The sequence below is a fragment of the Malania oleifera genome, chromosome 7, assembly GCF_029873635.1.
Source record: "Malania oleifera isolate guangnan ecotype guangnan chromosome 7, ASM2987363v1, whole genome shotgun sequence".
NCBI lineage: Eukaryota > Viridiplantae > Streptophyta > Magnoliopsida > Santalales > Ximeniaceae > Malania > Malania oleifera.
The window spans coordinates 101,544,184-101,568,263 of record NC_080423.1 but is presented as its reverse complement, the minus strand read 5'-3'; the positions used below and the strand labels follow the sequence as shown (position 1 = coordinate 101,568,263).

Sequence of the window (24,080 nt, the reverse complement as noted above, 5' to 3'; positions counted from 1 at the left end):
CAGGAAAAAAAAATCGCAACCCCCCCCCCCCCCCCCCCCCCCCCCAACGAAGCTTCTTTCTTCCAAGCTTCGTATCTCTCCGACGCCTCCTCCACCTTCTCGTCCCTCTCTGACGAGTCGTCGACTACTTCCGAGGTATCGTCTCTCTTCGACGACCCCTTCGGAGCTCTTGTATTTTTCCAAGCTCTAGGGTCTGGCTTCAAAGATTCCTAGCTTCTCGTCTCTCTCCGACGAGTGGATGACCCCTTCCAACCTCTAATCTGCCTCCGAGAACCCCTTCCGACGTCTCGTCACTCTCCGACGATCCATTATGACCTCTCGTCTCTATCCAGCAACCCTATACAGCCCCTCGTCTCTCTCTGCGACCCCCTACAACCTCTCTGCTTCGTGTATTCAACTCTCACTCTCTCCAGTGTTGTTCGTAGCAGACTCCCATGGGACTCTCTGACAGTCTCTCTAAAACTCAAGCTAGTTGTAGCTGCTTTTGATTTGTTTCAGTTTTCCCTTTTTATTTTTCAATTTTCAATTTTAATTTCCTATTACAGCTGCTGATTGGTTCTGTTCAATAAACAAAAAACATGTCCGAAGGTGAGTCAAAGGGGTAGAACCCTTTTCATTTTGTAATGTTTCGGCCTATATGATATTTTTTAAAAATTATGTTTTTATTTTTTTCTCCATTATTCTAAAATTTGTCTCATTTTTTTGTTATATATAAATTGATTTTATTTATTAACTATTTTAAAAAAATATAGTCCCAAAATGCTACTTAAAGCTTACGCCTCGCCTCGCGGAGGGTATAAAGTGCCTCGCCTTATGCCTTCTGCCTTCGACTTTTAAAACATTGGTTCATTTACTTATCAAGTCCTCCAATTTAATTTGTTTATAAATTTGTTTTCACTTTTTCACAAATTTGCAAGTTTAAAAACAATTAAGTCACATGTGAGTACTTTTTTTTTTTTTTTTTTCCAACTCGACTTGTGTATGAGGTCGAGTCTAGTAATTTGGGTTTGACTAAGTTGACCATGATTTGTATTTATAAGATTTTAAATTATGACCTATAAACCAAACTAGTAAACATGATTGATTGTGATCGAATTAAGTTACAATGGTTGGTTCAATTTAAGTTTTAAAACCAAATTGAACCATGTAAATAACAGTCAAAAGATTTGCCAAAATTAGAGTTTCTAAAATTGACCTAAAATTTTAGAACAAATAGTGTTCTTTTTCATTATTTTGATCTTCCTTCATTTATAATTAGATAGGGTCCAAATTTGATGGGTTTATTGGAATTTATATGTCAACTTGTTTTAAAACATTTTATGCTCGTGATAATATATTTTTTTAATGTGTATCATTTTTTATCACATGAAAACAATTACATGATTTAAAATATTGTGCATAATCCCAATCATCCATTAATAAATAAAGTCATTTTCCCTACTTAATTAACTAAAAAAGTGTCCTCTTCTCTTGTTAACTATTCTTTAAATCAACTATCTACATAAAAGGGATAATGGAATTTGCAAAAAAGTAAAGTATGCATAAAGCTAGGCAAATTAATAATTTAGAGCATATGCAATCATTTTAGTTTTAGTTTTATTTTTAAAATTCCCTCATACATTGTTTCTTTACTTCCACTCTATCATTCTTATTTAAACAACCCAACGTATAATTAATCAAAACTTACCCTAATTCTCCAATATATAAGGCAAGTTTTCCTTTCTATAAGATCCTACAAGATCTCAAAACTTTCTTGATTTGTCAATAATAATGTCTACAAAATTGTTCTACTCTTTCTATTATTCACATATTTTTATTTTCTCTTCTCCATCACTGCATCTCTCCCATGCCATTATATAAATTGGTGGTGCGACACTACTCCTCACCCTTAGCCGTGTAAACACTTAAATATGTCGTTTATACTGCCCAAGCCAAAACCTAATTTGTGTATGATCATAGTACAAGTCACACTAGAAGAAGCCATCAAGGCCTAGCAACACTTTATCTGGTGTGGATCCTCTTGTGAAAAGTAAAATGATGCTTTGATCGATTGCTTCAAGCTCTCGGTGCTACATACAATGATAGATGTGAAAGTGTAGGGTGTATATATAGGACTTGAGATAGTATTGCACAACTTCTTGAAATGAAATTGGGAATCAATTATATTAATTTCTAACATTCAACTCAGGAGCATGGGAGATTTTATAACTTCCTACAATAAAATTCAAAATGGAGACCAAAAGATTATCAAAGAAGACATGTTTAGAAGCTTTGTTAGGATGAACCACAATGCTGCAATAGCATCCCTCCATCCCTCCACCAAAGTCAGTAAGGTAGAGAATAATAATCAAATTATTCTTACATCACAAATATGTCATTTTACTCTTTGAAATGAACAACAAACCATCCAATCAAGTGGTAATTAAGAGGAAATAATCAAAATTAAACAATCAAAATTGCAAAGACCGTGAATAAAAAGGGAAAAGTGACCCTTAAAATCCTAGGGACACATTTGTTAATAAATTTAGTTTTTAAATGAGATAATGAGTAAGAATTTAATAATCTAAAATTTGTAGAAAAAAAATTATCCATGATTGCATAAATTGGCGAAGGATTCCTGTAACTAACCCACCTAGTGGAACTAAGACTTGGTTTTGTTATAAAGATATTTTGAAAATCATCATTCTTAAGACATAACAAGAATTTAAATTTGGATTAAATAATCATTGTGGGCAATTTTATCATTATGGAAATTGTCACATCAGAGGACTACAATAGAAATTGTTTTTTTTTTTTTTTTTCCTTTTAGTAGTTAAATTAAATATTAAGAGAGATCAGGGTATTTTACTGAAATAAATACAATATTTAACATAACAAGATCCATTTAATTTTGAATTAGAGCAAACGCACTATTTGTGTCAATGTACTAGAGAAATTCAAGAGTATTGACATAATGAGTTTCAAAAAAGATAATGGTAAAATCACTAAATTGGAAAATAAATTGTCTAATTTGTAGAGTAGAATAGTTGGGATAAATATAGAATAGTGATTGCCTAGAAATATAATAATTTATAAAAATTATTATTTTAAGATAATTGGCCATACAAAAAAGTGAAACCATAATTAATTCCATATCAAGCGAAAATAATTTCAATCCCTATGTTTTTAATTAATACAACGACGAACTTGTGTTTATTAAATTTATACAAGTGAAGTCATCACTTATCACTAGAGTCTCCCTCCCCCACTTTAAGGCTAGGTGTTAGGGCTTGATAGTGTCATCTTGGTTAAATCGGAAAGAGAAATGGTGTCACCTCTGTCTGCCAGGGATTTTTATACTGGATGTTGAATTACTCGAAAGAAGACTTGTGTGGTTGTCTTGTTGATTGAATATAACAACTAGTTCCACGTATCATTGAGTATAAAGGTCGCTTGTATTCATGAATTTATTATTGTTGGAACTGATATTTCATGACTATAAATGGCTTTTGAAAACCTCTCGAGTGTTCATGACAACCAGATTAAACATATAGTTATTGGCTAATTAGGTTGAGGGAGAGCCTCGATGAGTGCCGCACGTCCCATAAATTGAGTTTAAATTGGGGGTCCGTGATAGTTGGCATCAGAGCACGGTATATGTGAGTTCGGCGGGCGTGAATATCCTGAGTTGTAAAATTAGAATCTAAAATTTTGTAAAACAGAACAATGCGGAAGCATGTAAGGCAAGGGATGACTTAAGAGAAAGTGCCAATAGAGTTTGAGGGCGCCAATGTGAAAATTGATTTTGAAAACAAAATTGTGGAACTTGAGTAAGTCACTCCATGTATAAGAATCCTTGGTATGGAGTAGTTGAAAACCTTGAGAATAGGTTGAAAAACATTGAGGGCATGATGTCATCTCCCATCTCGTGAAGGAGAAAGACAAACAGAGCTTGCGGTATTCGAAAGGAGGATTGAGTAGTTAGAAACTCATCGAGGGAGTGAGCCCATACATAATCCCAAGGGGTAGTGTCAATAGAGCTTGAGGCCTCCCTGCGGGAAGTAGACCAATAGAGCTTGAGGTCTGCCAAAAAGTATTGAGTTGTCGCCTTGAGTAGGTTGAATCACATTGAGGGCATGATGCCATCATCATCCCAAGGGGTAGTGCCAATAGAGCTTGAGGTCTCCCTATGGGAAGCAGACCAATAGAGCTTGAGGTTTATGGAAGAGTATTGAGTTGTCACCTTGAATAGGCCGAATCACATTGCTAACGTGATGCCATTTATGATCCCAAAGGGTAGAGCCAATAGAGCTTAAGGCCTCCCTACGGGAAACAGACCAATAAAGCTTGAGGTATGTTAGAGAATATTGAGCTATCAGAAACCTTGAATAAGCTGAAACACATCGTGGGCATGATGCCTTCCATAATCTTATGGGGTAGAGCATATAGAGCTTGAGGCCTCCCTACGGGAGTTTTGGATATCATTGCTTATGTTTGTGTGTGCAGAGATTGGAAAAGAATCCATGACAAATTGTTGGGTAAGTGGCTAGAGGACTTCTAGAAAGACCACAGAGAGAAGGTAATGGTTCACACCAAGCACTCGGGAAAGTAGGCAGGGTGTCATGCAAAAGTGCAAAAGGGAAGGCAATGTGAATGCTACATGCTCTGGTAAGTCAACATGGTAGAGAAAGGGTAATGATTCACGCCAAGTGCCTAGGAAAATAGGTAGAATGTCACACCATGCACTAAAGGGTTGGCAAGGTGAACGATGCATGCTTCAATTAGTATGGCAAAGAAAGGATAATGGTTCCCGCCAAGTACCTAAGAAAGTAGGTAGGATGACACGCCAAAACGCACAAAAATGGTAGGTAGGGTGTGTAGCGACCCAGAGAAATTATAGTATTTAAAGATGGAGAAAAGGAAATAAAAAAGGGGCACAACAGGTCTTCGTCGATGAATGCGAAGTGTTCATTGACGACGCGCCATATTGGGCTCGTCGACGAGAGTGCTCTTTGTCGACGAGAAAATACCAAGAGAGAGTTTTGGGTGATTCTGAATTTCATCGACGAGGAGATAGTTCGTCGACGAGTTGTTTTCATGACCTCGTCAACAAGGTGACGTGGCTCGTCGACGAAAGCTAGTGTATAAGTAGTCCTAAACGCCATTTTTTGGTGGATTTTGGCTGTAGAAACCTTTTCTCTCTCTTCCTTCTATTCCCCTTACTTCTCTCTAGGATTTCTTGGTCCGTTTTTCGATAGATCGACAATTCAAAGCCACCACGACATTCCTGAGGAAGTTCTCAGCATATCTGCTGGAGTGGATCGTCAGTGGGGTGAGTTTGAAATTCATCCCAAATTCAGGGTAAGACTTTCTACTCAGTTTTTGAATTTATGACAGTTGTAGAAAGCGTAGTACGTATAGAAATACTGAAGTTTAGTTCTGAAAAATGTCATTTTCAGGGTATTGAACAGGAAACCCTGCGGGTGCAGGAATGTTTATTTTAGGGGCTTTTCAAGACTCTTATAAGGGGATAAACTAAACTAGTTATTTTATAAAAATATATGTATGTTATTACAGCATCTGATTTCAGGAAAATAAATATATTTATATATGTTTTATGTTTGGAAAATACTGCTGTAAAAGATGATATGTTTTAAATATGTATAAAACCTATTTCATGTGGCATGAGTAGAATTTACGATAAAATACTATTTTCTAGAAATATGATAATGATATGGACATGATCTGCCAGCGTATGGGCCATGCTATGGATATGTTTTCCTGGCGTACAAGCTGAGCTATGGATATGTTTTTCCGGCGTACGGGCTGTGTTATGGATATGATTTGTCGGCGTATGGGCCGAACTATGTTAAAATATGAAATGCCGGCGTATGGGCCGATGATTTTCATTATGTATATAAATATGCAAATTGATGTGATGATATTGATTTGGAAATTAATAGTATGAAATATTCATGTATCACAGTTTGATTATATGCTATATGTTATCAGAACCTGGTTGGCTTGGTTTAGGCTAGCACTTGCACGGTACCGCTACTATGTGTTCGTGATCATCACGATATTGTGTTAATGCTTCTGTACGGAGTAATGTGAGGATGGATAGTCGATGGTTTTAAGAAGTGTGAGTGCCCCTGGTGTACAGACCAAGTCTGGCAGACCCATCGGACTTACAAACTGTACTTTTGACTTGGTAGTGGTCGGCCAACCATTGTCAAGTCTCGCCTTCGGGCCACACAACCCAGTCATATAGGGGTAATACATGACAACAACTAGCTAACCTACTAGGGTTGTTTTCGTATTATTATTATATGAGATGAATTATGCTATGAAAATCCTGTATGTTCTACTATGCTATGATTATACATGTTTTTCCCAGAAATGATACATACAGTTTTATTGGTTATGTTTATGTACATGATTGTATGAATATCACAAAAATGCTCATGTTGCCACACACTAGTATTAGTTTATTTCCCTTACTGAGAGGTGTCTCACCCCAAATTATATGAACATTTCTAGAGCCCCTGATAGGAGAGCGGATAAAGCTCCACTGAGATAGCACTGTTGATATGCGCTCTTTGAAGGGTAAGTTTTGGTGGGGACAGATGGATTTTAGTGGGAAATGTCCCTAGGACTTTTTTTTTGGGATATATATACCTAAATACAATGGATGTAGTAATTATGGTGTTGAGATAGATGGTTTTGTGTTTATGTTATTATGATTTTATGTTTTCTGCTGCTTAGGCTTCCATTTTGTGTGTTTGTTATATCCCTGGTACCCACGGGTTCAGGTTAATCATGATCTGCTAGATGTGTTATACTGGTTTTATTGTATTATAAATATATATATATATATATATATATATATATATATATATGGAAACTAAGCTGGTCATTACAGGGTGAACATTGCATGCTCTAACCAAGTTAAGATAGATAATTGCAAGCCTCTGTTGATTTGAACGATAGTATGATACGAGATTCAGTAAATTTTAGTACCCAAAAGACAGCTAACTGGAGTGGATGAATCATATACCTTTTTGTTTCTTTACTCGTCAATTGTCGTAGTTATCTCACATAGTCAATGAGTCGTATCCTTTTTCAGATCCTTACCTGTTAGTTGTCATTGTTATCCCACATAGTCGATGAGTCATATCCCTTTTAGCTCTTTAACAGTCAGTAGTTGTAGTCAACTCGAATAGTGGATGAGTCGTTTATCTTTTTATCTATTTGCAAGTCAGTAGTCATCGTAAGCTCACACATTGGATAAGTTTGTGTCCCTTTTCAGCTCTTTGCAAGTGAGTATTCATGGTTACCTCATACCATGGATGAATCATATACAGTAGAGACTAAATATGTAGAGTATAACTTGGTAGACATGTAGTTAATGATGAAGGTCATCAACAACGAGTGGCTAGTCTTCTTACAAACACTTCGACAAGGTTGTCGATAGAGTACGTGGGGGAGAATGTTAGGGCTTGACAGTGTGATCTTGATCAAATGGGAAGAGAGATGGTGTCACCTCCATCTACTAGGGATTTTTATACTGGATATTGAATTACTCGGAAGATGACTTGTGTGGTTATCTTGTTGATTGAATATAATAACTAGTTTCACATATCATTGAGTATGAAGGTCGCTTGTCTTCATGAATTCATTATTGTTGGAATTGATATTTTGTAACTATAAATGGCTTCCGAAAACCTCTCTAGTGTTCATGACAGCCGGATTGAACGTGTAGTTATTGGCTGACTCGGTTGAGGGAGAGCCTCAACGATTGCTACACAGCCCGTTAATTAAGTTTAAATTGGGGGTCTGTGATACTAGGCTTATAACAACTAATAGCAATACAATATTCACTCAATATGAAATCAAATTTCACATATTTTTTTTTTATTCTATCCCATGTAATAAGAATTACACCAACTTCTATACGTTTATTTGATTAGAATAACACTAATTCATTTCATAAATCAAGCACAACATATCCAATAGTCAACTTTTAACTATGCTAAATGATCAATTTACTAAGAAGATAAAACTAATGCCGCTAAAAAATGAAGGAAAAGGATACTTAAGATGGATTAACACTTGCCCAAAAGGTTAGAAACAACTAAAAGGAAAAAGACCTAGAAATGACTCTTCAAACTTTTGAAGATGGTATTATCCAATATCAGTTAAAATAACAAATGAAGGTTCACATGCACCAACACAGGCATGTATGCATCCATATGCATCAATACACACTCAATGTTTTGCAAGGTGAAGGTGCAACGCAAGTTGTTTTAACCCTTAAGATGCGAAGGCTTAAGGGCTGGGCCTAAGCCTTTTGAGAATTTTATTTCAAATAAAAATATATAAATAAATTATATATCTTTGAAAAAATTAAAGAAAAATGAAGAAAATAAAAAATATAATATATAAAAAAAAAGATATAATTTGTAAGCTACTTGTTGACCATTCAAAAATTGCTAACTTGAATTTAGAAGGCATGTCTTTTACACAAATGCGTAAGCCTCAACATGTAATGCATTAGCCATTTCCAAATCTAGTTTTTTTAGATTGAGCCTCAATGCATTTTAGGCATGCCTTGCCTTGAGGCAAACCTCGATTGAGCTTTTAAAACATTGATACACACACACATATATGGTGATCATCAAATGAGCTACATATATGGTTCAGTAAATTAAAGCAAAATGTGGATAAATGGTTGGAAAACACGGCCATACAAAATTGTGTAAAATTTTTAAAAAATATTAAATAGTTGTTTTCTTATTATAATTCAATGAATGCTTCAATGAATTGAAGGGAGACAAGCCGAAAGATAAATGTGCATTCCTGTTTTATTTTAAATATTCGCTGAACCATCTCTTGTACATGTTGTGAACAAGAAAAAAAGTGAAACAAAGAAGGAAATTAACTTACACTAAATCTCATGAGAAGATTGCAACAACTGAAGAGTTGTGGAATGGGAGAACTTAGGTGGGAGGGTCATGAGAGGTTCGTCTCCACTCAGTTTCTGTACTGCCATCCCCAGTGCATATCCTAAAGCTCTTGCAACTGGAATTGCAACTGCATTTCCTATCTGACAGTATCTGCCAGGATACACAAGCAGTCATATGTTAAAACAGACTAGTGTAACAGAAGCGGATAAAAGCATTTCATTGGGAGTCAAATTTCACAGATTTGCAACATAAGAGGATAAGTGTAAATCTTGCTTTAGAAGTAAATATGTTCTCCAATATAAAATAGCTCACTTTTTAACTTTTCAAACCTAAAAATACAAACATTCCAAAAGTGATATATTTGTCAAAATTAACATTTTTCAGGATTGAAAATAAAAATTAACAAAATGTTTGTAAGACATGCCATTTATCCCTCACCACCTGCAGGACGTGTTGGATTAGTTGCATCAACCAAATTCTGGTAAGTTAGTTCATATTTCAATCCATCACTAATTGCGATAGCACCAAAGTGGCCAAACCACATTATATTGCATAATTGAAATAGTTGATGACTTTTCCTTAAAATTTCTGTCAATGTATATTTAGTAAAGCTGTCCTTTTATTCTAAAGCAATAATTTGAGTGTATATTTTTTTGATTTAACAAGTATAGGAGTGCAATCTAAATTCAAATGCAGCAGGAGACTTAGATGAAAGTATCAAAGTATGGAGGTTAATATCAGTAAAAGAGAAAGATACAGGGTCAAAACACAAGAAAAGTTAGCACCATCATATATTTGAGCATGAAACTTGCTAGTTTCTACATATCTTAAGCTTAAACTTTTCAATCAAGTATTTAATAGTTCTTTTTGCTTCTTTCACAAGCAACACACTGTGACTTAGTTATTGTAAACGGCAACCTTAAGAGACAGGAGAGAAAAATATGTAGAAAGCTCAACACCTTGTTTGAAACTTAGAAAACATTAGGAAAAGGAAAGAAAAATAGGAAGAATTTCACCATTTTATATTTGGTTATCAAGAAAAGTGAGAAATATATATATACACCAAACCAACAAATAAAATTTTATTTTACATTTCCTTAAAATTTAGTTTTTCTTAATTTTTAATCATTTTAGAACTTTTTTTTTTTCATTTTTAAAGGTATTTTAATATAGAAAGAAAATATAGTAGAAAATGAATTTCTTTTTAATTTTTCTTTCCTTTTCTTTCTCCAAGCAAAATCCTTGATTCAAACTGGCTTTAAGAATTTCAAGAAATAGTTAGAAAAATCATGAAGCTGATAATTGAGTTAGGTATCTTTAATCTTCATTTGGTTTGCCTAGGAACTAAGAATTCGATGCAGCCCAATGGGGGAAACATACCAGACTTATGTTATTTATATTCTTGTGAAATTCTGGTAAAAATGCTTTACACACTTGTTTGTTTAAATGGTAGGTCATTGGTGTTGGAAATAATGTTGCTGTAAGTGTGCTTTTGGTATATAGTCATTTATAAGCGTAAGGGGTTTTTTTGACCTTGTACAGCATGCTACAGAATATTTATTATATTTCTTCGCGAAGGCAGCAGGAAATTCATGCTGGACAATCTTCTCTGTTCCTCCTCTACATTACTTCTCTCTCTCCCTTCTCCGTTTCTCCCCCTCCCTTCTTCATCATCATCATGTGTTTTATTAATATTATCAGACTTTGGTTTGTAATGTGGTATGAAAGCGGATTAAATGTGATTAAATCTTATAGTTTTCACCTTTTGTTTATTATTGAAAAGGCTCTGGTAGCAGAGAGGTTCATAGCTGTGTCTGTGTGGTTGCAGTCATCTTGGTTGCTGCTTGTGTGATTGCTGCAGTATGTGATACCAGTTGGATTGATGACATCAAGAAAAAGGGATTTTCTTATATGATTTAAGCATAATCGGCTGACTAAGTTGGTGACTATAATCTGTTTGATGAAGTGTCTAACAGGGCTACAGTCGGGTTTGGATGGCTTTTCATGAGTGTTGTGGTGTGTGATGTGTTTCTGGAGTCCTAAGCAATATTTTTGTAATCTTCTTCAAAAGTTTGTGGCATACACTACTGCCAGCTTCTGCTATGTTCTGTTCCTCTGATCTCCACACCCTGCTTGTTTTTTAGTAGCTCAAATTCTAAATGGGTTTTGATTCTGTTTCTGTGAATCTTGATTGGCCACTATTCTACTCAAATATCAAGATCAAGAATGTCTTAAGCAATGTTATGCTGACCATTCAGTATTTACTTACTTGACAAGGAATTTACTTGACAAGATCGTTACACCTTTCGTGCAAGTTGGAACTTACTTGACAAGGAATTTCGCTACCTTAAGACTGTTATAGTTACGGCCGCTGTTCACCGGAATTGCCATACTCTTTCATTGGTCTTAAGAATGCTTGTTTTAAAAACGAGTTATTGCCCTTCTCTGACCCTAAAAGGATGATAAAAGTATCACAAAGTCCTATCCAACTCCTAGAATTTCTTGGATTTTCAAAACAAAAAAAAGACATTGTCAGTTTCAGCATGAATACTAATAGGAATTGTGAATCATTCAAATGGGGATTCCTTGCTCAAGGATGTTCATTTGTACATGTTATATATCACAAGACTTGTGATAAGAGAAAAACATTTCACCAAAGAATAGATGCGTTAGTTAGAGAGACCTTTCAATGAGGAAGAAGTGTAGGGGGTGGTTTTTGGGATGGAAAAGGATGAGGCCTTGGGTCCAAATGGTTTTAATATTTCTTTCTTTCAAGATTTTTGGGAGGTGATTTGTTGAAAGTTTTTACCAATTTTTATAGGAATGGGTCCTTATGGAAGAGCATTAATTCCTCCTTTATAGCTTTGGTTCCTAAGAAATCCATATCCATCAAGGTAAGAATTCTAGGTCTATTAGTCTAGTCTCTAGTGTGTAAGATTATCACTAAAATTTTAGCTAATAGGTTGAGTGTGGTGCTCAATGAGGCTCTCTCTAGGTGGTTTTGGGGGGGGGGGGGGGGGGGGGCGTGCGTAGGTGGGTGGCAAATTGTGGATGCTATTCTAATGTGGCTAAAGAGGCAGTGGAGGATGTTTGTAGGAATAAGAAGAGGGGGTTCATTTTCAAAATGGATTTTGGGAAAGCTTATGATAGTGTGAGTTAGTGTTTTTGGATAAACTCTTTGCAAGAAAGGGCTTTGGTGAGTGATGGCATCAATGTATTAGGGGTTGTTTGTCTAATCTAGTGTGTGGTTTTCTGTGATTTTGAATGGTGAACCCAAATCCTAGTTTAGTGCTTCAATGGGAATTATACAATAAGACCTTTTGTCCCCCTTATTGTTTGTCTTAGTATCTGATGTATTGAGTAAGACGATGGATAGGGGTGTGGAGAGGGGGTTGGTGGGTTAGAAGTGGCGAGAGAGTGGTGGTTTCTCATTTTAGTTTGTTGATGACACCATTTTCTTTCTAGATGATTGTAGCCCTTCTTTCAGGAGAATCTTTGGGTATTCTCAAAATTTTTGAGAGGGTGCCTAAGCTTAAAATTAAAATGGGGAAGAGTGGTTTAGCAGCTATAAATGTGCCTGTTGAGCGCGCTAGTGAGTGGGCTTCTAACATGGAGTGTGGTATATTGAGGTGGCATTTGATCTGTATAGGGGTTCCTTGAGGGGTAATCCTAGAGCTGTGGATTTTTAGAATCTGGTAATTGGAAAGAGTTACAAAGAGATTAGATGGTTGGAAGGGGGCTCTTTTCTCTCTTGGGGGTAGAATCACTCTTATTCAAGCTTGTCTGTTTAGTTTTCATTTGTATTTCTTATTTGCTTCTAAGATTCCAATAGGGATTGCTAGCAAGCTTGAGAGAATTATGATAGATTTCTTCTGGTGTGGTGTGGGGAGTCATAGGGACCACTTAGTGAGCTGAGATTAGGTCTATAGGTCTAAGAAGGAAAGGGGATGAGGGTGAGGCCGGGTCTTGGTAAGTTGGTGTCTAAAAACACTGCTGTAAACAGTTATGGCGTTTAACCCTAAAAGATTCTTTCCTTTTTCAGAGAGTAATAAGAAGTAAGTTTGGGTTGAACAAGAATTGTTCAGATATGATACTAGTTTAAGATGTCCCCAGGGAAGTCCATGGAGGCCTATTTTCAAATTTATTTGTTATTCAGTCCTCACATTTTGAGGTTGGCAATGGAGGCTGGGGGTTCTCGGATTTGTTTTTGGGAAGACCCATTGTAACTCCCCAACTTGGGTTTGTCAGGGAGCACTGCGTCTCTCCTCCTCCACCTAAACCAGACAACAGGGGGGTAGGCCTTATCGGACTAATGACTGGCCCCACAGACCAACATGTGTCCTTTTCAATGTGTTTTGTCCTCACTCACACACTTCCTGGGAAAACTTCTCAGAAGATCACCCATCCCAAGATTATTCCAAGCCAAGCATGCTTAACCGTAGAGCTCTTATGGGAGGGCTCCCGAAAAGAAATGTGCACTTTATTGATATGGGTAGTAACATCTAATCCTTTTTAAATCTTTCTTCCATGGGGTATCACATTCTCCCCCACTTACAGAACGTAACGTCCTCATTGTGAACCAACATTTCCAAACCCAGGCAATGTGAATCTCTTCACACTTCCGGCTGGGTAATTTCTCTGATACCATTTTGTAACACCCCAACCTGGGTTTGCCAGGGAGCACTGCATCTCTCCTCCTCCACCTAAACCAAACAGCAGGGGGGGCAGGCCTTATCGGACTAATGACTAGCCCCACAAACCAACATGTGTCCTTTTCGGTGTGTTTTGTCCTCACTCACACACTTCCTGAGAAAACTTCTCATAAGGTGACCCATCGCAAGATTACTCCAAGCCAAGCATGTTTAACCGTGAAGTTCTTATGGGAAGACTCAGGAAAAGAAATGTACACCTTGTTGATATGGGTAGCAACATCTAATTCTTTTTAAGTATTTCTTCCATGGGATATCACTTTCTCCCCCACTTACAGAATGCAGCATCCTCGTTGCGAACCAACATTTCCAAATCCAGGCGATGTGAATCTCTTCACACTTCCGGCTGGGTAATTTCTCTGATACCATTTTGCAACACCCCAACCTGAGTTTGTCAGGGAGCACTGCATCTCTCCTCCTCCACCTGGACCAAACAATAGGGGGGATAGGCTTTATCGGACTAATGACTGGCCCCACAGACCAACACGTGTCATTTTCAGTGTGTTTTATCCTCACTTACACACTTCCTGAAAAAACTTCTCAGAAGGTGACCCATCTCAAGATTACTCCAAGCCAAGCATGCTTAACCGTGAAGTTCTTATGGGAAGACTCTTGAAAAGAAAGGTGCACCTTGTTGATATGGGTAGTAACATCTAATTCTTTTTAAGCCTTTCTTCCATGGGATATCACATTCTCCCCCACTTATAGAATGCAGTATCCTCGTTGTGAACCCACATTTCCAAACCCAGGCGATGTGAATCTCATCACACTTCCGATTGGATAATTTTTCTGATACCATTTTGTAACGCCCCAACCTGGGTCTACCAGGGAGCACTGCGTCTCTTCTCCACCTAGACTAGACAATAGGGGGGCGAGCCTTATCGGATTAATGACTGGCCCCACAGACCAACACGTGTCCTTTTCAGTGTGTTTTGTCCTTACTCACACACTTCTTGAGAAAACTTCTCATAAGGTGACCCATCGCAAGATTACTCCAAGCCAAGCACGCTTAACTGTGGAGTTCTTATGGGAAGACTCTCAAAAAGAAAGATACACCTTATTGATATGGGTAGTAATATCTAATCCTTTTTAAGTCTTTTTTCCACGGAATATCACTCCCATAGTTAGGGAATGATGTACTATACGCAACTTTCCATTGTCTTTTTTGATTAAGATTAGGGTCGAATAGTGTCATTTCTTTCTCTACTAGCAATTTGAGTACTCCTTAGGTTTCTTGCAATCTCCATGTCAGGAGATCTATTAATGACAGGGAGTTGGTGGAGTTGTTATCCTTATTGTCCTTATTGAATAATTGTAATCTTTCTTTGGGGAGGGATTCTCGTTCTTGGTCGTTAGATCATTCAGGGGTGTATTTTGCAAATCATTTTTTGAATTCTTAACCCATTCCAATTTTTCATTTCCTCTCTCTTCTATTATTTGGAAGGCTAAGATACCCCCAAACTAGTTTCAGATCAAGAGACCTTTAAAGGCTTCTCTCCATATGTCAATGTACTCTGTTGTAAGAATTTGAGACAGTTTCTCATCTTCTTTTGCATTGTGAATTTGCTTGGAGGATTTAGAGTAAATTATTCAGGGTATTTGGGTGAGAGCTGGGTCTGTCCTATTTCAATGGAAGACTTGTTAGCTCCTTTTGCATGTTTTGAATGAAGGAAGGATAGGGCAGCTTTGTGGAAATGTGGCATTTTCACAATTTTTTGGGGATTATGGTTGGAGTGAAATGCACGGATCTTTTCTGGGAAAAAAGTTAAACTGGTTGCTAGTGTAGGAAAAGATTCTGTATATGGCTTCTTTGCATGCTGTGTCAGTTTAAGGTCTTTAAGGGGTCCTAGTTTTCCAGTCTCACAAAGAGATTAAAGAAACACAACGGGTTGATATTTTATTTTTATTTGTTGTTTTCAGTGTTTTCCTTCTAGTTTGTCCCAGAATTTTCTAGGGGAGATGTCTTATTTTCCCTATTGTATATTCTTTCCCTATTAATGATTTTTTTTTTTACTATCAATTTATGAAATATATATATAGAAACACACACACACCCAACCATAAATCTCAGAATTAATCCCATTCTAATGCAATTTCCAACTTTTCTGCACCTTGCCTGCTGCCATTTATTCCTTATTGTGGTTTGATCAAAATCTCTTACTATCGGTCATCACATAGATTAGTCAAACAGGATATTAACAACAACAACAATGATTGTTAAAAAGCTTGATCTATAGTTTTGGGTGTTGGTCCACGACCTAACAGCTTAAAGTCGTAATCTAAGATGGTATCAAAACGATGGATACCAAGAAGTCTTGGTTTCTAGTCTTCTTGTCTGCATTTAATATGTGGTGGTAAAAAATTATCTTATTTTCTATAAGGGTGTCTCCTTTGTTAATATCCCCATGTGCAATTGGGCTGCACAAGCAGGGGAGGTTTAAAGCTTGATATACATTGGCCCACAACCTAACAACTTAAGCTTTTAGTAAAGTGGTAATTTAATAACTCAACAACAATTATAATTATAAAATTGGACCAATAGATAAGGGTATCACTGAAAATGGAGGCCTGCTTCAATTACCATTACTTGATGGTGAGATGTCTCAAAGTAGTTAAAATAATTTTGATCATCTACATAATGTAATACACACACACACACACACATTTTAAGTCCTATTAAGTAGATTAAACAGAGATCATCTTAATGCCCATTGATCCAACTCAAATCATGGAAATCATTATAAAATCATAAGCAAATATGAGAAACAGAAACTTTGGCTCATAGAAAGGACATGCACGACATAGGAAATTTTATTAAACAAATGAAGAAAAAATACCTTCCTTTAATGTTCCCACAAAATTCATAATAATCAGGAAACCCTTGCAATCTTGCATTTTCACGAATTGTAAGCATTCTATCTTGCTCTGGATGTAAAACTGCCTAGATGATACCAAAAAATCTATCAAGCTTAGTTTAAACGTCAAGGTAACTACACAAGTAGACAAAAGTACCTGGCTGTGAGGATCAGGTCTACACAACACAGTTGGCACAGTCTCATCCCACCACAACCGTGCAAAAGGTCTACATGATTATTATGGTTAAAAAACAGGCACAAAAATCTCTGAAAGGATATAAAGCATAATTGCTAACAAAGATAAGCTTACCTTAAAGACTTCCCTTCCCATAAATTTAATGCATATTCAGGTATCTAGTCATAACCAAAATATGACACATCACAATGGTTTCAAGTACAATAAAGTTACATCAGAGAAAAAAGACATTTTTTGCAAACATTAAAAGAAAATGACTTTTTTCAAATAAAATATGATAATGCAAGGTGAATAAGTAAAGACAACAAGGGAAAATTGACAGAATTTATCTGTAAGATCAAGACTTGACTCTTCTGGGTTCTGCCAATATACAAAACAAAAAACAAATACAACATCTACATCAAAATCTCTATCTGAATGATTTGGGGCCGATCATATCAATCATTTTTCCACATTCAGCTCAATTTAAGGCTATCTCATTTCTTTTTAATTTTATAATTTTTTTTACTGCATCAACGTACAGTTTTCTCAATCCCTATCTCTTGCTCGTATCTAAGAATCACTTCACCTCAATCAAATCAGTCTTCCATATTAGTGCATTTTTAATATGCATATCATCCTACTAGTCATTTGTTTCCAATTCTATTTTCAATCCCTGTTCTCCATGCAGTGAAATCTTATTTCAGCTTTTCTTTTATTCATCTATCTCAACATCCTCATTCTAGTTACACTAAAAAACTGGAACAGACACAATTCATTAAAAGGCTTGCTAGGGTCATCGTACCAGCAGTTCCTCTCCCATCTCATCCAGTCATCCTTGACCCCTCCATTACTGTGGAGTTCACAGAAATTTCATATGGGCCCCACAGCAATGGAGATCTGATATGGAACAGTTGCCACAGATGTGACTGTTCCTTGCATTGCCCTCAGCATCAGAAGCATTCACACATTTCACTAATCTCAATAATCCTACTTGAAATAAATTGGCAAGGTGAAGGTTTTGTGAATTGCTCATACTTAACTAATCAGCGAGAAGTTAAATCACTCAACATTCTTTGATTTAAAAATAAAGAAAATTCATTTATTCATTTATCGGATCTTATATGATATGTAATGTCTTCAATCTCTCCTTTTATGGTGGAAAATTGATCTAAGGACAACAATCACTTTTAGTTATGTCTCAACCAAAAATGTCCCTATTTCATCATCTCTATTTTTACTGTCCGTGATCACTTCCTCCTAAACTACTCCTTAAGGCCTGATATACATTGTTGACCTACAACCTAACAGCTTAAGCTTTTAGGTAAAGTGGTATTCTAACATGGTATAAGAACTGGTTACCAAGTGGTTTTGGGTTATAATCTTCTTGCCCATGTTTATTATTCATTCGTTAAGAATGATCTTATTCCCTATAATAGTGATGTTTTTATGTTTGTTTATCACTTCACGTGCTGTTGGGCTGCACATGAGGAGGAGCATTACATAGTTGGCCCACAACCTAACAGCTTAAGCTTTTAGATAAAGTGGTATCCTAACCTCACTGGATAAGCAAATCATGACAATATAAGACTTCATGTTTACCATGTGAAGTAAGTTAATTCTGATAGAGTGAATAAAGGACACGATTTAAATGCTAGCTCTTGAAGTAATCCTAACGTGAGAAGGATTAATTTCTCCTCCAACTGTTCCCATACTACTTGCTACTTTATCATACTTATTTTTTATTTTACCTGTAAACCAAAAACACATTTTGTAAGAACCAGCACCAGAGAAGCCGCTAATCACACTGACAACATGTCATCAGTTTGTCCAACAGATTCCTCTTGTGGAGAGGCTCCTGATCAAGAAGCAGCCTGTAGCAGGCCTTTATGTTTGCAGGTGAGTAGAACCTGGCTCGGGACAGTCAATATGGGATGTTAGGAGGGTATAATAGTTAGATTCTCTCTAGTAAACTATGACTCAAGGATGAGATAGGGCAAAGCCTATGGAGTTGCAGGTCATAGAACTAAAGAAGAGGGAAAGTAATAAAGACTGTGATCAACGGCAGTCTGTGGCAGCCCTTTGGATGTGCAGGTGAGGGGCGCCTAGCTCAAGATTGAATTGAACAAGGGAAGAAGAATCTTGTGAATTACTATGCAGAGCCAGAAGGAAACCAAAGCAGTGTAATAGAATGGTGGCAATGAAAATAATGTAGGAGTGAGTAGTAAGCCCACGCTGACTTAAAGATAAAGTGTAATTTATACGTGGATAGTTGACCAGAAGTAACTTGAGTTCAAGCTTTTAGCTCAGTTGAATGAATGCTCATAGGACTTTCAGGTCCAAGTGTTACATATTTCTTTTCTAGAACTGTGCTCTCAAGGGATCTTATCAAAAACATTAGAATAGGATATCCTCCAAAAGACTCCTGTAACGCAGAGGTATTGGTCTACAACATATCAGCATGTCAGATGCATGTGTCAAGACATCATGCCTCTGCCACCTGTAAGACACTATAAATCCATGCCAATTTTTATTTATTTATATACTTTATCTTTTGAACTTAATTTTTGAGGCTTCGAAGAACAGAAATCTTGATATAGGGGAAATGGCAGTGTAACAGCCTGCTGCATGCTTCTCCTGGCTAATGCAGTCTGAAACGGGATTGGTCTTGGTCCTACCAAAATTCATTACATAAAGGCCATTATGCAACATAACAGCCATTGTATAACACCATGATATCGGTTTTGATTTTACAAAGTTGTATAAATTAGTAGTAAAATAAGGAATTTTTTAATGAAACATTACAAAATGTTAATCGACATGGTCACACAAGATTTAGACATAAAATAATATAAATCAAATACATATGACATATATGAGGAATACTAGGTTCTATAATTATAAAATGATAACCATATTAAACATCTTCAAACTGACATAAATGAAATACAAAAATTAACTAATATCAGTTCGTATGCAGGTATGACCATTTTAGAAGTAAAAGGTTTAATAAAATGTTCTAGTTAATATCCAAGTTCAATCTTGCATAAATTTCAAGTGTTAAAGCTATCATTTCTATCACTCTTGTAATAGTCTATATTAAATTAAAAAAGAAGACTTATCAAAAATTTCAGCAACGAGGGTTTTGGATCTTAAAGTTCAATTACAAGTTCAATTTCGACAATTTAATGGAAATTTGAGACTATGGTTAGGATTATCTCATACTTACAGGACGCATTAGACAGTAGGAGGGGTCAACTATATAATGTGCTATCAAACACCTTTTTAAAAAAAATTTAGTATAGCATGTCTTCCTTTATGCTATGGGATAGGATTCAGTATATGGTCTCATTGCGGGCTATTGCAGCTGTTTGTTTTAAAGATAGAGATTTAAAGCATGATTGGCTAGTGGTGCTGGTTTGATTTTACTTTCATTTTTTTCTTCTTTCTTTTCATATATTTTAAGGAGAATTCCTTATGCTCCATTTTTACAGTTTCTCTATTCTTGAATGACCTTCTTCTTCTAAACAGAGGAAGATTTCTTCTGTCCAAAAAGAGTTGAATCATGTGTGATAGGGCATACAAGAAGCTAAGAAATGTGTCTCTTGTACAGCACGTACTGCTCACTAAACCAACTTCAAAGAGTTGTAAGCCATATCATTGAAAATTGTGGTAGAAGTAGTTGTCCTTCAAAAGCTCTAGTATTAATCTCCCTCCACATCCAGATTGGGCCAGTTTGTGACATTTCTTTATACAACCGTAAAAATCAGCAAAAGAATCGAGCTCTCAATCACAGGAATTTCCTAAATAGGGGCATTTTAGGCTATCCTATTGATGGAGTTGTCCACGTACATCCTAGCTACCCCCTTAACAGAATTGTCCATGTACATACTCTCCAAAGCCTCCTCGTTGCAGCCAAGTTGTCCCCATTTTCAACATAGAAGTGGATGGGTGTGAAGAAATCCTCCCATCCTTACCTGATGGAAGGATGCCCATCAAGAAAGGACTTCCAAACCCCTACCATAGGTCTGTGCCTCCTTGGATGCCCATCCATTGTGATCAAGGTTATACCTTAATGCAATAATCTTTCTCCTTAGTAACTCCCTCTCATTCATGGATCTCCAAACCCATGCTTTGAGAGATTTGAGACCCAAGCCACCTTTTCTTCAGTTCATTACCAAACAACATCCCATTTAACTTAATTTGAACTTGAAAACCTCCTGCATACTTCACCAAAGAAAACTTCTTTCACTTTTGCCCATATAGCAAGGAATATGGAAGAGGGACATGAAGTAAACTAGAGGTTGGAGGTTAAAGAAAAGTAGAAGATGAAAGAGAAAATACTAGCTTAAACCCAATGCTTGTCTACACTTGTTTTGTGCTTAAAAATAGGAGAAAATAGAACTTTAGGTCTTGTGTTGCCTTCGCCAAACCATTTTTCAATCTTGGAGGAGTATATTGCTCTATCATTGAGAAGAATAGGAAGAACACTCCTCAGCTAAGGTAGTGCTCATGTTCCAATTTGTTGTTAAGATGCAAAAGTTGGTTTTTTTTAGTGGTTTGTTCAATTATGATCATTTTTTAGGTTAATTATTTTTTCTGTTAACTCGAGAAAGAATATACATGAAATATTATTTTTCTCAGCTGTTGATAAACACCAAAAGTTCAGTATATATTACCATCTTGGCAATTTTCACATTTCTGTTAACTTTCTATTGAATTGTGGCAATCGTTAGAGAGAGAGAGATCGTAATGATGATATTCATTCTTATGCATCATGCAGAAATATAAATGGAAAAAAAAAAATTTAAATTTTCTTACCAATGGCTTTCCAGAAGGCAATAGTATCTCTTCTGCTGGATCCCTCCGAGCAACATTGTCAGATCCAACCACTACACCTGGAAGGTCCCTATAATTTGCTCCCTATAAAAGCAAATATTAATAACAAAAAAAAAAGATTAATGAAAAAATCAAATGGCAGGGTGAATTATTTATTAAACCTTTTTTTTTGGGATTCGACAAACTCGGACATAATCATCCTCTGTCAACGGTAGAGGCCTATGATCATATAGGCGAGATTTCTGTGTTTTTATTTTACCGCCAGAAGTGGAACCCATCATCTCTGGAGATCAATGAAATGTGTTTTGTCAAATCTTATAGAGAATATCGAAGTCCCCAAATGTAACATGATGATCTCATAATAAGTTAATCGGCCACCTAATTTACTCTCCTATGGAGATAGATGTGTTGAATATAAGCAAATGAATGCTGGCACATTGTACAAGTAGAAGATATGAGTTACTATGTCTGTGTTCACGAATTAGAGTAAACCAATTGAATCCCTGGCTAAATGTAAAAAAGAAGAGAAGAGATGAATGTACAAAACTTGACCAAGGTGAAGAGTACGTTTTCACCGTTTAGATACCATCAGCACACAAGTACGAAAGCAAGTCAAAGTTGTCAAAAAGAATCTTGAAATTCATACATATCTCACATTTACTCAAGTAATACTTACTTTTAACTATTTCAATCATTTGATTCAGCATAGAAATTTTTCTTGGTATGGGTAATAAAGTTTAAATTTATTCTAAAAAGACATCGGCAATTTTTTTTCACCTTCCACTATGACCACAAATTATCAAAATGCTAGACAAGCATAGAAAGCCATCATCAAACACAAAATATAATGCACATAAAATAGTACAAATGGGTACTAGAAAAGAAAATAAGGTCAAGTTTGCACAAATTGAAACAAAATACCAAATTATTAATACTAAAGAAATAATATAAGGTTGAACTTTTCGGATTCTACAGAAAATACTCATATCAAATTAGCAACAAATGCATGTGTTACAAGCAATACAAAGAGTAAAGAATCGGATATCATCGTCATCCTCATTATCATTTCCTTATCCACCTCATAAGACAATTGAAATTGACTTATAAAGAGGGAATGGTAGAAATTTATAGGAGGAATGTTGGATTACCATGTTACACTTAAAGCTGTTAGGTTGTGAGCCAACAATGCATGTCAAGCTTCAACACTCCCCCATGCATGCAGCCCAATTGCACGAGGAGAGATAGATAAACAATAGAAAACACCCACTGTCGGGAATAAGACTAGGTTTTGATTTTTACTCTTTAATGTGGCATGAAAACAAGAGCTATTTTATTGTTTTAGTTTTTATGGTAATTTTTTTTTTTTTTTGCAGAATCATATCTTCAAGATTCTAGGATATCTTTCTAGGGTATAATTATTTAAGAGATTAGTATTTTAAATTATTACATTCTGAAAATAGTTTCCTTATCTTCCAAGCACTGTAATCCTATAAAAACCGCCTATGTATTAGTTTTATTTAGACTTGGCTTGAGAATTAAAGTTGTTTGACAATGGTCCTGCATCACTCTTATAATTCATGCAACATCTCAACAATTGCGTTAGTCTTGCCTCATGAGCCATAGTTTCCTACCCTGCCCCTAGAACCATCTTTAAATACCTACAGGAAGAAAGAACCTGCTCTAATACCACTTTGATGCAGAGGATGGGCTGAAAAAAGTGTTAGCCTCAAGGTTTCAAGACCTAATTTTGATCATAAAAAACTACTCACAAACTAATTACCATGAGCTTAAGCTGTGCTTAACAGGTTTAAAAGAATTCAAGTTTCAAAAATGGTTTCTTGAAGACTCGTTCAAGATGTTTTATTTTATTTTTTTGTTGGATTTTTTTAGTATTCTAAGTTGTATTGTGTAATTCTCCTATAATATCTTGAAAATTGCTCAAAAGCTGAACCAGGAAAAAGAACTAAATGAAAGACTGTTTTGGGCTGTCAGCCTAGAGTGGTGGACCAGGCCCCCATGGGCCAGTTGACTGACCTTTGCAGAAGGCTTGGGTAGTCAACTAATCCAAGGAACAGGTTGATAGACCCTGCTTTTCATAGACCCCAATGGTCTGATCAATACTCTAATGGCTAGTGCCCAACCAAACGTCTTTTGACACAATTTGACCAATCTGAGCATAAATCAGACTCCAACAGGCATAAATGGCTAGTTTGACCAAGAACACTATATATATACCCTCTAAAGCCCAATGAACAGTACCTAGGTTGTTTATATTTATATTTGAAAGTCTCTAACACTCACCTCTCTCAAAAATTCTCCTAGTGCTCAAACTTAGTTCTTGAGAAACCTTATAGCCCTTTGGCATACTTCGCATAGTCTTTAAGAGTTACTTAGTACCTTCACTTGCATCCACACCTCGTGGTGTCATTCTTGTATTATTCAAAAACTCTTGTATTTTATCACCTTGCCACCAGATGAAGTAAGGGGAGTGTAAGGAAGGTTGATATTTTGGAACCTCAAGGCAATTTGATCTTGAGAGAGCGGACATAAGCTTGAG

General features: G+C 36.2%; 1 protein-coding gene across 3 annotated transcripts in view; it reads right to left on the bottom strand.

Moving 5' to 3' along the window:
- Nucleotides 1-8,821: 8,821 nt before the first annotated feature.
- The window catches only part of LOC131160260 (DNA (cytosine-5)-methyltransferase CMT2-like), a 78,601-nt gene continuing 63,342 nt past the window's right edge, over nt 8,822-24,080 (bottom strand). For 2 of the 3 annotated variants that reach the window (XM_058115717.1, XM_058115718.1), the window contains exons 16-21: nt 21,685-21,806; nt 21,506-21,607; nt 16,820-16,863; nt 16,667-16,736; nt 16,492-16,595; nt 8,822-9,095 (exon numbers count right to left, since the gene is read on the bottom strand). In XM_058115717.1, the coding sequence (XP_057971700.1) occupies nt 8,927-9,095; nt 16,492-16,595; nt 16,667-16,736; nt 16,820-16,863; nt 21,506-21,607; nt 21,685-21,806 (611 nt within the window). In that variant the 3' untranslated portion in view covers nt 8,822-8,926. The remainder of the gene's footprint in view (nt 9,096-16,491; nt 16,596-16,666; nt 16,737-16,819; nt 16,864-21,505; nt 21,608-21,684; nt 21,807-24,080) is intronic. The other variant, XM_058115719.1, reaches the window with a different exon arrangement.